The sequence below is a fragment of the Terrapene carolina genome, unplaced genomic scaffold (assembly GCF_002925995.2).
Source record: "Terrapene carolina triunguis isolate 2854851 unplaced genomic scaffold, T_m_triunguis-2.0 Scaffold33891, whole genome shotgun sequence".
Taxonomy (NCBI): Eukaryota; Metazoa; Chordata; order Testudines; family Emydidae; genus Terrapene; species Terrapene triunguis.
In genome coordinates this window covers 3,833,666-3,846,976 of record NW_020698242.1, presented here as the reverse complement: position 1 = coordinate 3,846,976, position 13,311 = coordinate 3,833,666, and the positions used below count along the sequence as shown (strand labels likewise).

The following is a 13,311-nucleotide window of genomic DNA, read 5'->3' as shown; positions in this document are numbered from 1 at the left end:
ATGGCCAAAAGAGAGGGCAGATACAAGGAGCTGGATCATGCATTTAAGTTTATGGCCCTGTCCATCGCTATTATTACAACTCCACCACAAGTCAGTGAGTGACTTTCTTAGGAATGTGCTGCTCAACTTAGAAGATCCCTCGCTCTGGTTTTCTTGAGACTGATTTATCTTTTAATGGGCCATTCCTTTTTTTGCTGGTACTTTAACACCACCTCTTCTGTACAATTATTAGTGCCAACTCCCTGCTCTATTTTCTCTTCATCTGAGATATGTGATTAGTCTGGAAGATGGAGGAAGGGCAGTAGGAATCATTGATTTGGCAAAGGAGGGGGAATAGGTCTTTCACAATCCACCATTTGATAATGAAGTCATCAGCAACTGAGATGATTCAACCAGAACCTCCCAAGTAAATTGTTTAATAAAATTCTGGAGTCACCTCTTAAAAATGTATTGAAACTACATTATCCTACCAAGGTCCATTGTGAGGCCTTCATTAGGCCCTCAACTTGAAGAATATTTAGGAGCTCCTCAAGAATCCTATCGCTATACTTCTTATGTTCACTTGATTCTGTTTGAAAGCTGATCTGCCTCTGGTTTGAGTTTCAGAGCCCCAGCAATTGAAAACAGTAACTGAAAGGGTTGCATCAGCTAAAATATGTCCTCCCCAATTCCTACTTGAGTTCGGGGACAACAAGAGGGTTCCTTTTTGAAAGGGAAAATAAAAAGGGTCTGGGGAATGGAAGGAGAGGTACACACAGAAGGGAAGAGAAGAAGAGAAAATGGGAGGAGAAAAGTGAAGGAGGAAGGAGTGAAAGTCTCTGAGCGTTCTGCAGGAAAATACTGATCTGGTTGAGAATTACCCTGTTAAAGATTGAGAAGTCTTTATATTTTCAATCACTTCAAGTTTTTCTTCAATATTGCAGGTCTCTCTGCTACTTTCTTCTTCCTTCCTGCTAAATCTCCCCTAGTCTAAGAAGCCCCAGTACCTAATTTTTGTACAAACCCATGGTCATCCTGTTTCAATCCCCCCCTTTTTTTTTACTGCTATACAATGACTAATGTGAATTGCCGACAGCTTTACTTTAGAAAGTGAAGTGAGGAATATTTCATTAGCTCATGGTCTTCTCATTTTCCATGACCATCATGGCATTTTTTTTAAAGGTTGTTCACTGATTACAAAACCCGTATGATATTGATGGCTTTGATAGAGAGAGTTCCAGGCTCTTCCACGTTGGCCATGTTATCTTATATGGTCCCTATTCTTGTAGTACCCTAGCACCTCACAATAGTCAATACATTTATCCTCACAGCACCCAGTTGAGGTAGGAAAGTGCTGTTCTCCTCATTTTACCAGTGGTGCAGAGGGTAGGTGATTGGTCTAAAGTCACAGAAGGTGTCTATAGCAGGGTAGGGAGCTGAACCCAAGCCTCCCAGCCCCTATGCTAAAGTCCTAGTCAGTGGGCCTTTATCCCTTCACGTAAGGGACAGAAAGGACACACAACTCCCTGTACTTTCAAGGGGACAACACAGCAGGAGTAATTTGGACTTGTGGCTAATGCTCTTGCAATTAAAGTTAACAGGATTTTGAAAGTAAAAATGGTACTTTACTGAATCTGTATCCAAACATGGTACTTAAAGAGGAAAGGTGGTGCTGTACGGGGGTTGGTTACACTTTGAAGGTACGTAGTTGCTTATATTGCTGAATAAGTTTCACTGGCCTTTCTCCTGTTTGTTAAAGCAGTGGTTTCTCTACTTTTTCATGTAGCTTGGATATAGCTACGGCTCCCTGCCATTTAGCAATATAGAAAGGGAAGAACGGCCATTGCTACTTAACATCTATTTGCGATCCCAGGTTGAGCACCCCTATGTTAAGTGCACAAAATTAAACTTTCAGTTAGGTTCACATTTGTACTAGTGATTGAATTAAATTTAAGACTTTACAAGCACAATGACTTTAATAATGCTGCGTGCAGGAATAAGGCGGGTTACAGGAATCAGGAACAAGACCTTTATATAAATAACACCTGAAAACTATGTTAAAAGAACATTAAGGCTGCAAAGTCAAACACCCAGAAGTTAGGAAATGCTAGAACAATAGTTGCTCAAACAGCCATAGTCCAGCCCCATTGTGCATATGCATTATGATGCAGTCTTTAATTATATGATCACTTGCTGTTTTTTCCATCAGACCCCTGGCCTCATTCAGTGCACATGATGGACAGTGCTCACTTAATGAGAAGCTATTCAATATTTTGTTTTCTCCTCATTGTTCAATCCAGGGCCCCATGCCTTGTTCACTGTACACTATTCAAACCCTGCTCTGAAGACAGAATTACTAATTTTCTCATGGGTTTTCTATGGTGTTCATTGCTATGGTAGCAAAGTGCTTCACAAATATTAATTAATCCTCACAACAGCCTTATGAAACTGTCCCCATTTTGAAGATGGAGAGCTGAGGTTAAAAAATGTCCACTAATTTTGGTTACCCAAGCTGATGCGCCCATGGCCTGATTTTTCAGAGTACTTGGCACTGTATCAAGCTTTTTATATTCAAAGCGCAACTTCCATTGACTTCAATAGGTGCTCAGCTCCATGGCCTCAAGATAGGCCTATGTAAAATGAGCAACACACAGTTAGTGACCACCTGTGAAAAGTTTGATGTAAGTGACTTTCCCAGTATCACACAGGAACTCTGTGGCAGAGCAGGGACAGGGGACTTCAGAGCAGGGACTGCAAGTCCACAGTTCTCCAGGGCAGCATTCAACAGCCTTAAACACAAGACCTTCCTTTCTCCTCCTACCATCCCCTGCCTCATTCACTACAGATCTTCCAACTTCTGCAACAAATGAAGCGAGGGGTGCTACATACAACAGCCATCTTCATTGTACATCCCCAGAACAGGTCCATCCAGGGCATTGAATGAGGTAGGGGTCCTGTGGAAAAAAATAGGATGTGATGATACAATTAAAGCCTGTACCATAATACATATGCACAAGGGGACTGAATTAAGGTAGCACAGGCAAAAGGTACGTGACGGGCAGAAGGGCCATATCCCTGCTCCAACCAATGGTGGTGGCGGCTCTAGAGTTTCTCAATGACATGGTTATACAATTTTTTTTATTATAGGCAAAACAATGTATTTTTCCTTTACCACATTCTTGGAAACAGGTGAACCATTTTAGCTGAAACTCTCCAAAACATTTCAGTCTCATGTAGACACCTGGCATGGATAATTTCAGCCCCAAAACAGGGTCTTCTAATGGGATGCACCAGGCAGCCTTAACTGTAGATGGCCTATACAACAGGGTTAATTAATCCCTAATCCAGAATCAATCCATTTTTGCAGTATAGGAAAAGAGATTATTAGTATGGTGCTGCTTGCAGAGGTATATGCTTGAAGACTTAAAGCTTAACCCTTCTAACTTTGTTTAGTATCTATGTTGAGCGTGCAGTTTGTAAGCATGAGAGGAGCCGGTCAGCCATCTTTCAGATATGTCATCACAGGCTAAATAGTTTGGAGCACAAGAGCTGAACAGATCACGTTCCGTAAGTCATATTTGAGAAGAGCTGCTTCTTCTTAATAACTTTTAGTAGTAGTAAAGCAGGTGCAAAGGGGAGGAGAGTCTCGGCAGTGTTGCTGATGAGAGCCACGTACAGTACAGGCAAATATAAAAGAGACTTTTTGTGAATCAAGTGCAAGCCACTTGTACTGCCTCCTAAACATGGAATTGCTCTACGTGGGAAATAAACTATGCATTTCGCTGGTAGGTGATGCATGTCTTTACATGCTTTCAAAAGAGGAAACTTCTCTACATTGTTAACAGGATAATAATTCCTGATTGATATTATAACTAAAACATCTTTCATTCATTCATTTGTAGTTTGAAATATAGTTCTGATTAAATGAATTCTCAGACATAAAGCACTAGGGATATTGCATTGCTACAACTCATATCTGCTAAATACCAGCCTATTGATGCCTACAGCTTGTTCACTTAGAATATTAAGGACCAGTCCAGCATTTATTACTATTATTTACTTTTTGTAATATCTGTAGTGCCTGGGAGCCCCAGTCATGGACCTGGACCCCATTGTGCTACTTGCTGTACAAACACAGACCACAGAGACACTCCCTGCCCCCAAGAATTTACAGTCTAAGTAGCAACTAAACAAGTATAACATTCCAAACACCACAAGCCCTGGGAGGCCGTAGATCAAAGCTCCATCTGAGCATAACTTATTCAGCTTTGAGATGGCCTGCCTTAGAAGACTCTTAAATGAAACTGATTTTGGGATTGACAAGTGATGCAAATAAGCTTCCCTACTTACCATCCTGTTTCCCTTGGATTCCTGGTGTCCCCGTATGACCAAGAAGGAGGTAGATACCAACCTAGCTCTGTTGTTGGAGTAACTGTCAGACACAGTCATAGGCAGGGCTTCTAGACAAAGGTTGTTGTTACATTTTTTAATTACCTGGGGCTCCATCACTCATATCATGTTTCATCCCTTTTGCCATAAAGATTTGCAAGGACAACTGTTGTTCTCTAACTAGCATTTTCAAATAGTGACCAGTGGGCTGAATTCTGGTTGCCGGGGCACATAGGCTTATGCGAGAAAATCCATAAGCAGGAAGAGTATGGAACAAAGATTTTCTGCCCTAATTCAGGCTTCCTCAAAACCCAGAGAGAGGGTTGACTCTGCAGTCCTTCCCTACACAAGTAGAAGGCATGGCAAGCTTTATTTCTCAAGAAGTATGGACCGCATGTTTATCCACATGGCTTCTGATCCAGCAATGGTCATTATTTTTCACTCTCTGAATATCGTGCTCCAAGCAGGAGTAATCCATGTGGAGCTGTTGCCAGTCAAAATACAGGCACACAGGAACTCTGCTTTTGCAGCATATCTAGTTTCTGTACCTATTTGGAGGCTTTTATTAAGGGAGGCAGAATCTGGCCCATACGCTATGTTTGCAGTCAATGCAGCAATGTGCAGGAAGGTGACAAAATGGTCAAACAGGATATAGCTATTCAGGCAGAAATACTAAGTATTTTCCCCTGCAGCACATGAAACTCATTTTACTAGATTATTTCTTTCCTCTGAATTGCTTATTGTATTCAGTTTTTTTTCTTAAAGAAGAATGAATCAGATCTTAATTAATAATGTATTAGAAGAACTCACCATCTTACAGGCCATATTAATCAATACCTGGCTCTTGCACAATATTGTAAATTCATTTAGGGCTCTATTCCCCAGGCGCTTTACTATCTAACCAAACTGCTCATAAAAATGACCCGTTTTGAACCCTTTCCAAAACTGTGTTCTGTTTCTCTTTAGACACACCTAAGCCACCCACCGAGGATACATACATCCTATCGGATGAATATGGAAGTTCAGCAAGGTTCAAAAGATCAGCTGTTAAAACCCAGAAAAGTGGAAGGCTGAATGTTGAAACGCTTGTTGTGGCGGATAAAAAAATGTTGGAGAAGCATGGCAAGGACAATGTAACCACATATATCTTAACAGTTATGAACATGGTAAGAGCTGGTGTAACTGAAGTGCCATTGGTTTTGTACTCATCTACAGCTGTGGAAAACCTACAAGACAACCAGGAGCTGGGGCTTTAAGAAAAACACCCAACTTGGTGAGACTTGTGATAAAATCACAAAAGTTGGCAATACTAAAATCTCTGCTTGTTAAATCGATTCCTGCAAGTCCACATGTGCCAGCCTAGAAATCCCACCCTGGTTTTGTGGTGTGGGAGGAGTTGGGATTTATAATTATTCTGAATGGTTTTGTCAATTTTGCTAATGTAATTTCTTTTAGAATTAGTGGGGTTATATATTGCTCCTCGTGTCTTTACTGGCCAGCTTGTAGCTTTACAACCTGCTCTGAATATAAGATCGTACATAGCAGATGGGGGCAGACTGGAGACTTCTATCTCAAAGCATCACAGTTTCTCCCTGACTCCCCACTTCTGCTGGAAGGAGAAGTGGGAGTAAGTAACTTCATCCCTACTTCGGCTGATGAGAAGGTGGGGTGAAGCCAGAGCTCCCCATACTCCTCCCCCCCACACACTTGTCTGCAGTGGGGAGTAAATAGGCAGGTAGCATGTCTTGAGTCACAATCTAAGCAGGGCCGAGCAGGGTGGTCAAGGGGACTCTACTCCCACTTCCCTGCACGGCTGCCCTAGTGAGCAGAGTGGGTCGGCCAGCTCTCTTCTGCCCTGTCACAAAAGCTTTGCTTTATTTCCCCTCTTTCCTGCTGCTGGAAAGAGGAGTTATTTGTGTGGGCAGACACAAGAGGATTACCTGCTGTGGCTTTGATCCTGCAGAACTAGGGCCTGATCCAAAGCCCATTGAAGGCAATGGGAATTTTTCAATTAATTTCAGGGGGCTTTTTGTCGGACCCTTCGTGCACATTTCTGTTAGATCGAGGTGGGGTTAATCCTGCAATGTGCTGAGTTCCTCTTGACTGTCATTGAAAGTTGGGTCATGATAACTCATTAATTATCTTTAGTCTATTTTTATTACAGATGTATTTATTTATTACCCTCTCCTACATATTCATGCAGGTTTCTAGTCTTTTTAAAGATGGAACAATCGGAAGCGACATAAACATCATTGTTGTGAGCCTTCTTCTTTTGGAACAAGAGCCTGTAAGTGGTGTCATTATTCTTTTGTAGCAGGGTGTATCTGACATTGCATAGCATGGGCTTGTCCATATATTCCCTGTGAACAAAGAAAATTCGACTGAGGGCTTGTCATGACATTATAAACCACAAGATTCAAGGGTGAGATTTTATGACATCACCAGAACCCTTGATGTTACATTTTCCATATTTCACTGCTCCTAGGTTTTTTTAATAATAGAACCAGGAGTTTAATTAACTCCCCCTTTACCCTTCAGTGTTTCTGACTATTACTATGGAATCCCCAAGTATTTTATAAGGGCTGTTGCCTTCAGTAGTTCTTCATCTAGGACATATTTTTATCAAGAAAACCAAATCAAGAGAAGCAAAGACACTTGTACCTCATGCATATTACCCAGTGAAAACCGAAATGGGCACAAATTCACAAGTGAAATGATTTCCAAAAGGGGAAGCCAAGCCTTGAAATCATTCACATTGAAATTAAAGTTTAAAAGAGTTTATGAATCACCTCTTGCCATTGAAATACTGTGGGGGATTTTCGAAGACACAGTTAGGTGTCCAACTCCTACTGAAAGTCTTTGGGAATTGGGCACCTAATCTCCATCCGAACCTTAGAAAATATCCCTGGGCCTGAGTTTCTTCAGCTTCATTTTCTAATTATGATTGATTGATTGACTTGAAATAGTCATTTCAGGCAGGTGTGTCAAATACATAGTGACATAGGAAATGGAGAGATGACATTTCTTCACATCTGGTCATATAACCAAAGTAATTCCCCTTCCCCCGACCCCAGTTCTTCTTTCTTCAATCACCTTCCTCAGCTGCCGGTAGAAGCATCTTATTTCTGTGTCTATGAAATATCTGTAGGGTGGATTAATGATCAACCATCACGCGGACCAGTCATTAAATAGCTTTTGTCAGTGGCAATCTGCTCTGGTTGGAAAGAATGGAAAGCGTCACGACCATGCCATCTTGCTTACAGGATTTGATATCTGCTCTTGGAAAAATGAACCCTGTGACACTTTAGGTATGGTAAGAAAATATGCTCTGCAAAACTGATGAATGTCAATTGACAGCATCTCGAGTAATAAAAAAAAGAAAATCCCAGTATTGTGGCTAATGAGAATGTTTGAAGATGTGGTAAAGGAATAGTCAAGGTGGAAAGTAAGATGTTAATGAGAGGAAGGATGGTCCAGCCATTAGGGAACTAGCCTAGGACTTGGGAGAATCACGTTCAGATCCCTGCCCTGCCACAGATCCCTGCCCTGCCCTTCTTGTGTGACCTTGAGTGTGCCTTTTAGTCTCACTGTGCCCAAGTTCCCCACCTCTAAAATGGGGAGAATTCCCATTTTACAGATAGGAAACTTGGGCACAGAGAGGCTAAATGCACTTCCCTATTTCACAGAGGTGCTAGGAGAATAAACCCATTAAAGACTGTGAAATGCTTTGAGATCTACTGAAAAGCTCTATATAAGAGTGTTTTAAAAACTTTAAAAAAATAAAAATAAAAATAATCAAATTGCCAGTCTTTTGGCCACAGCCAGAGAGACCTTCAGAAGACATCTTTTAGGATCTCCACTGCATTCAGGGAATTTTCTCCATCACCGATCTCATTTTGCATTTCAAAAATACATCTGGGCCACATGGACCTTCTTTGTTCTCCCTTCAGAAAGGGAGTGACCTTCAGAAAGGAGCTGTCCCCTTTTAAATGGCTTTCTTAGCTGACTTGACTGATGTCAAGTCACCTGTGCTAAAAATGAGCCTGAGTTAAAACTTGTGTAGGCCAGCACCTGCGGAATGAATTCCTTCTGGATTGGGCCCCAGTGTGTGCATATGTAGATGTGTGTATAGGCACATGTGTGCACTTCTCTATACACAACTCCCTTTTTTTTTGTTAAATGTAGCTCTGCCTACAATTCCTGGTGTTCCAAAATGACCATGGACGGAACTTTCCCCACACACCAAAATAAGCATGTACTCACGAAAGCATGTAGTATCCATCACAATGAGATGTATGTATCTTATTTGAAATAACATCTGTTCTGCCTTTCCCCCCCCGCCAGGCTTTGCCCCTATTAGTGGCATGTGCAGTAAATACCGTAGCTGTACCATCAATGAAGATACAGGTCTTGGCTTGGCTTTTACTATTGCCCATGAATCTGGACACAAGTAAGCTATTTTTCTCGTGAGTCCTTCCCCCTATATATATTATAGATAAATAAGTTTATATATATTATAGATGAATCTTTTCCTCCTGTATCTATATTATAGACAAACATATCAATGAATGGAAATTGAATGTCTGCTGCGATTATGAAAAAGCTGATACCCCACTGAAAAATTCTGTAGATCATTTACAGAGGGGGGTCGTGTGGCTAGAACAGGGGACTGTTGGAACTCCTGGATTCTATTCCCATTTTATATGGGTATCCTGTTAGAATACAATAGATGTGTCATATTTTGTAAGCACCATAAGTCTAAATCATGATCATCCACTCAGCTGCCGTGAGTTGAGGAGACCCTACTGTGGCATATCTTGCCTGCGGAACACAAAAAGGGGGATCAATGCCACTTCCATGTCACTGTTCTTACCTCTGTAGGATTCTATGGAATCTCCTCTACTGAGTAAGAATTAGGGCTACCTGGGATGTGAGGGGAGTATCCTAGAGTGGTAAGTGGAGGAACTGATGCCCATGATGCTGTTCTTCCTTCTTGTTGTGGCTAGTCTAGTTGATAGCTGTGCCAAAGTGAATCTTGCCTGAAGTACCTGAAGTAACTATACGGCATGAGTATACTCCCCCAGGGAGGGAGATCTTGTCCCGGTGGAGGATTGACTGCCTGGGTCTTGCCAGAGAAGGAAGGGACACAGCAGATAGCAGTGTGGAGGAACAGCCCCTTTGTGTGTGATTGGATTGTCTCTGTCCCAGCAGATCCTGGGATTCATAGGGTTTAGAAGCCATTTCCCTACCATCCTCCTTTGCCTCTTACTCCTCCCCATTTAGGGGATGATTTGGTGGAAGGTAGTCTTTATAGAGGTTCCCAGGCCACTTATCGTCTTGCAGGTATTTCCACTGGACTTTGATTTCTACAGTAGTAATTCTTCCCATTTTTCTAAGATCTGTTTTGTCTTCTGCCACTAACATTAGGTGCCTGTCATTGATCTTCTATTCTCTTAGATGTTGACATAGAGCATCTATTCAGAACTTTTCCTTTGTCAATGACAGTGCTACTGGATTCTGCTGTTCACTTGTTACATGAATCCCTCTGATTCTGCATGACTGAACTGGGGCTATTCAGTTTTCATTGTATAAATATACTCTACAGCATACACCATGACCTAATGTCTACATGAGCGGCCCTTTCACAGGTTTCTGTACATCTGAAGGGAAACAAGGAATTAGGGAATAATCCGTCTCTTAATGAAGTCAGTGGGAGTTTTGCCAGTGATTTCAATGGGACCAAATAAGTAAAATATATAGGGCCTGATTCTTCTCACTTACATCAGCACAACTCTATTGACTTCAGTAGAGTTCCTCCTGCTAGTCACAAATGTGAGAGGAGAATTAGGCCCATGGCTGCTGTTCTAGAATTATTCTTCTCATATCTTAATTCTCTTTCCTTCTTGTTTGTTTTCTTTGTTCTCTTTTAAATAATATATTTGTAGCTGTTAAGTTTTGCTCATCATCTCTACTGCTTTTCTAATCCTTATATTCTTTGGCTTCTCTTTGATTTACTTCTGTATTTCTGCATCCTGACAGGAAGGATGTCTTTCCAAACTAAATAAATATAGCATCCTGGAAAGATTGCCATCTTTACTCTGCAATAACAGGTAGAAAATTTCCCTGCTGTCATTCATCCAAGCTTGTGTTCCTGAAAGAGCTTTGTATGGGAAAAGCGGAATTTGGCAGCAATGGTGCCTGGAAGCAGACCATCCTTAGAAGTATTGCCTGATGATCTTATTAACAATCAGGTAGCAATACTAGGTGGGAAAGTGCATTTGAAACAAATACAAGATTTCATCATATAAATGCAATGGACTTTAATATTAGGCAATATTAAATTAAATATTAATATTACTTCCTTCTGAAAATCAATGTTACTACTAATGTAATCACCATTTAATTAACAGCTCCAAGTACACTCTAAAGATTTGCCTTTATGAAATGGTGATTCACAGGTATGAAAAACATCTATAAATGAAAAAGTGTATCTAGTTTAGTTTTACTTATGGGGCTCATGGGCATGCATTGCACATAACTTGCAAAGCTGTGCATCATAGGAATGAGTGGCCTATATCACTCTGTGAAATGGGGCTGAATGAGATTATGTAAGAACAGAATGTGATCCTTTACATATGATTGACCAATGCAATGGAATTTCCCTACCCTGTACAGAGAGAATACGCCTGTAGCAGGATTCATCAACTTTAAGGCAGGTTTGTACTGCTAGAGAAGTGCAAAGCACAAATATAGCTGAGGATCTGGCCCTGTAATTCCCAGTTTATAATGGTTTTAAGCAAGAATCTTCATTTATTTTAACATAGGTTTTATATGCAAATTTCCATTATTCAAGACTACTGAAAGCAAAAAAGAAAACAATACCCCGTGGGAACATCTGTAAGTTCTGGTCATTTCAAATATTGCTCACATGACAGACCAGTACGTGTTCATAGGAGTCAGCACAGTCCCTTGTGCATTCAGTGTCTTTTCAAGTCACTTATTATCTGACCCACCCCTCTCCCCCGATCTCGGTCCCATTGAAATCAGGGGAAAGTAGTGACCCAGATCTAGGTCTGAACTTCGTTTTTGCTCCTCTCTCCACAGTGAACCTCCAGACTTGGGGAAAGTTCAGACCTCTGTCCAAAACCTGCTGCTTTTCTAATCCCTAATGATCCCGACTATAAATACTGGATTCATTAAAGCACACAGTGTGTATCTGATAAACTGGTGTGATTGTTCTGAAGTTGTTGAGGTTTATTGTGAAAATACTAAACTAAGGATTTCTTACTATGTGTATTATATACTCGGTAGATCACACTGGCTCCTCGAGAATGGCTATTATTGTTATACATTTTTATGGTCTTCTTTAAATAGTTTATGTTTTTACCTGAGCGTTTAATAGCTCTTTGGGGAGTCTATGGTCTATTGTGTCATTGAGCATTAAATCTGTGGATTCTTTGGCTGCAAAGCAAGTGAACTAAATTTTTATTCCACTAACTATTAATAAAATATTTACTCAACTGGGATTTTTTTGTCCATTTGCTGAGTGAACAATATTTCTCAGCAGGGCCAGATCCTCAGTGGGTGGAAGCAGTATGGTGGGCCTACACTGATTTACAGCAGCTGAGCATCTAGTCCTCCCTCCTCCCTCCCCCGCACACACACACAACTGCCAATGCACCAACTGAAGCAGGAGACCATGAAATTTCTATTCAAAACACACTGAAATTCTCAGATGTACAGTATATAAAATAAATAGAAAGTAGAGAAATAGAAAGATCTGAAATTGTTAACTTTTGTGTAGCCATAAATTCCACATTTAGCATTTTAATGGATGTTTTATCATTATTTATATGGGGGTAGTACCTACCCTATTCAAATCAGGACACTATTGTCTAGACATCTGGCAGAACATCTAGTAAGAGACACTCCCTTCACCAAAGAGGTACAGTCTAAACAGACAAGATGTACTATGGGAGGAATGGAAAAGCAGGACAATGAAAGGAGAAGTGAATCGCCCAAGGTCCCAGATCGTGTCAGTGGCAGAGGCACTCTAAGCCTGGGCTCTGACTCAGGTTTGAGCCTAAGCCTCCCTCCCATCCATGCACAAATCAGTCTGACTCAGGTTAGCAAGCACTCAAGGCCTGGGGGGGGACCCTGCTGGGGGGATGAGTCAGAGCCCAAGTTCTACTGTGACTCCGGTCCAAGTCCTGTCATTTTGCAGTATGGATGCATTAGCACAGCCATGAGACCTGAATCCAGCAATTGTAAGCCAAAGTTTACAATGTAGCGTGCACGTGCAAGCAAGTTCCCAGACCCGAGTTTACAATGTAGTGTAGACGTACCTAAATAGAACAGGTCTCCTGACCCCCAGCCCAGTGCTCTATCCACTAGACACACCGCCTCTGTTGCATGCTGGTTCATATTTGACTGTAGTTGAATATGTTTGGTTACCCCCTCAAATTAGAGTGGCAGGATGAAGGTTCTCTATAAATAGACTGTGACGATTCACAGTCTTGTAAGCTGAAAAGAGACATATGGGGTGAAATTCTGGCCCCAGTTAGTGGGAGTTTTGCTATTGAATTCAGTGGGGCCAGTACTGCACCCATGGATTTGTGTTGCAGATTTAACATGTCCACTTGTGAATGAGAGTTCGATGCGCCACTAGCATAACTCAGTCCACATCAGCTGTGTTGCATTTGTTTAGCAATTGCAGTAGGTTCTGCGGTGTGAGGAAAAAAATAATCTCCTCTGAGTAGAGCAGGAGTCGGCAACGTTTGGCACGCGGCTCGCCAGGGTAAGCACCTAGCGGGCCGGGCCAGTTTATTTACCTGCTGACGTGGCAGGTTCGGCCGATTGCGGCCCCCACTGGCCGCGGTTCGCTGTCCCGGGCCAATGGGGGCGGCGGGAAGCCGCGGCCAGCACATCCCTCGCCCGCGCCGC

General features: G+C 41.7%; 1 protein-coding gene across 1 annotated transcript in view; it reads left to right on the top strand.

Moving 5' to 3' along the window:
- LOC112109691 (A disintegrin and metalloproteinase with thrombospondin motifs 18) overlaps positions 1-13,311 on the top strand; it is a 102,222-nt gene that overhangs the window by 38,578 nt on the left and 50,333 nt on the right. Inside the window, 4 exon segments of the mRNA XM_026663640.1 lie at positions 5,335-5,534; positions 6,572-6,655; positions 7,517-7,676; positions 8,713-8,818. Coding sequence (XP_026519425.1) covers positions 5,335-5,534; positions 6,572-6,655; positions 7,517-7,676; positions 8,713-8,818 — 550 coding nt within the window.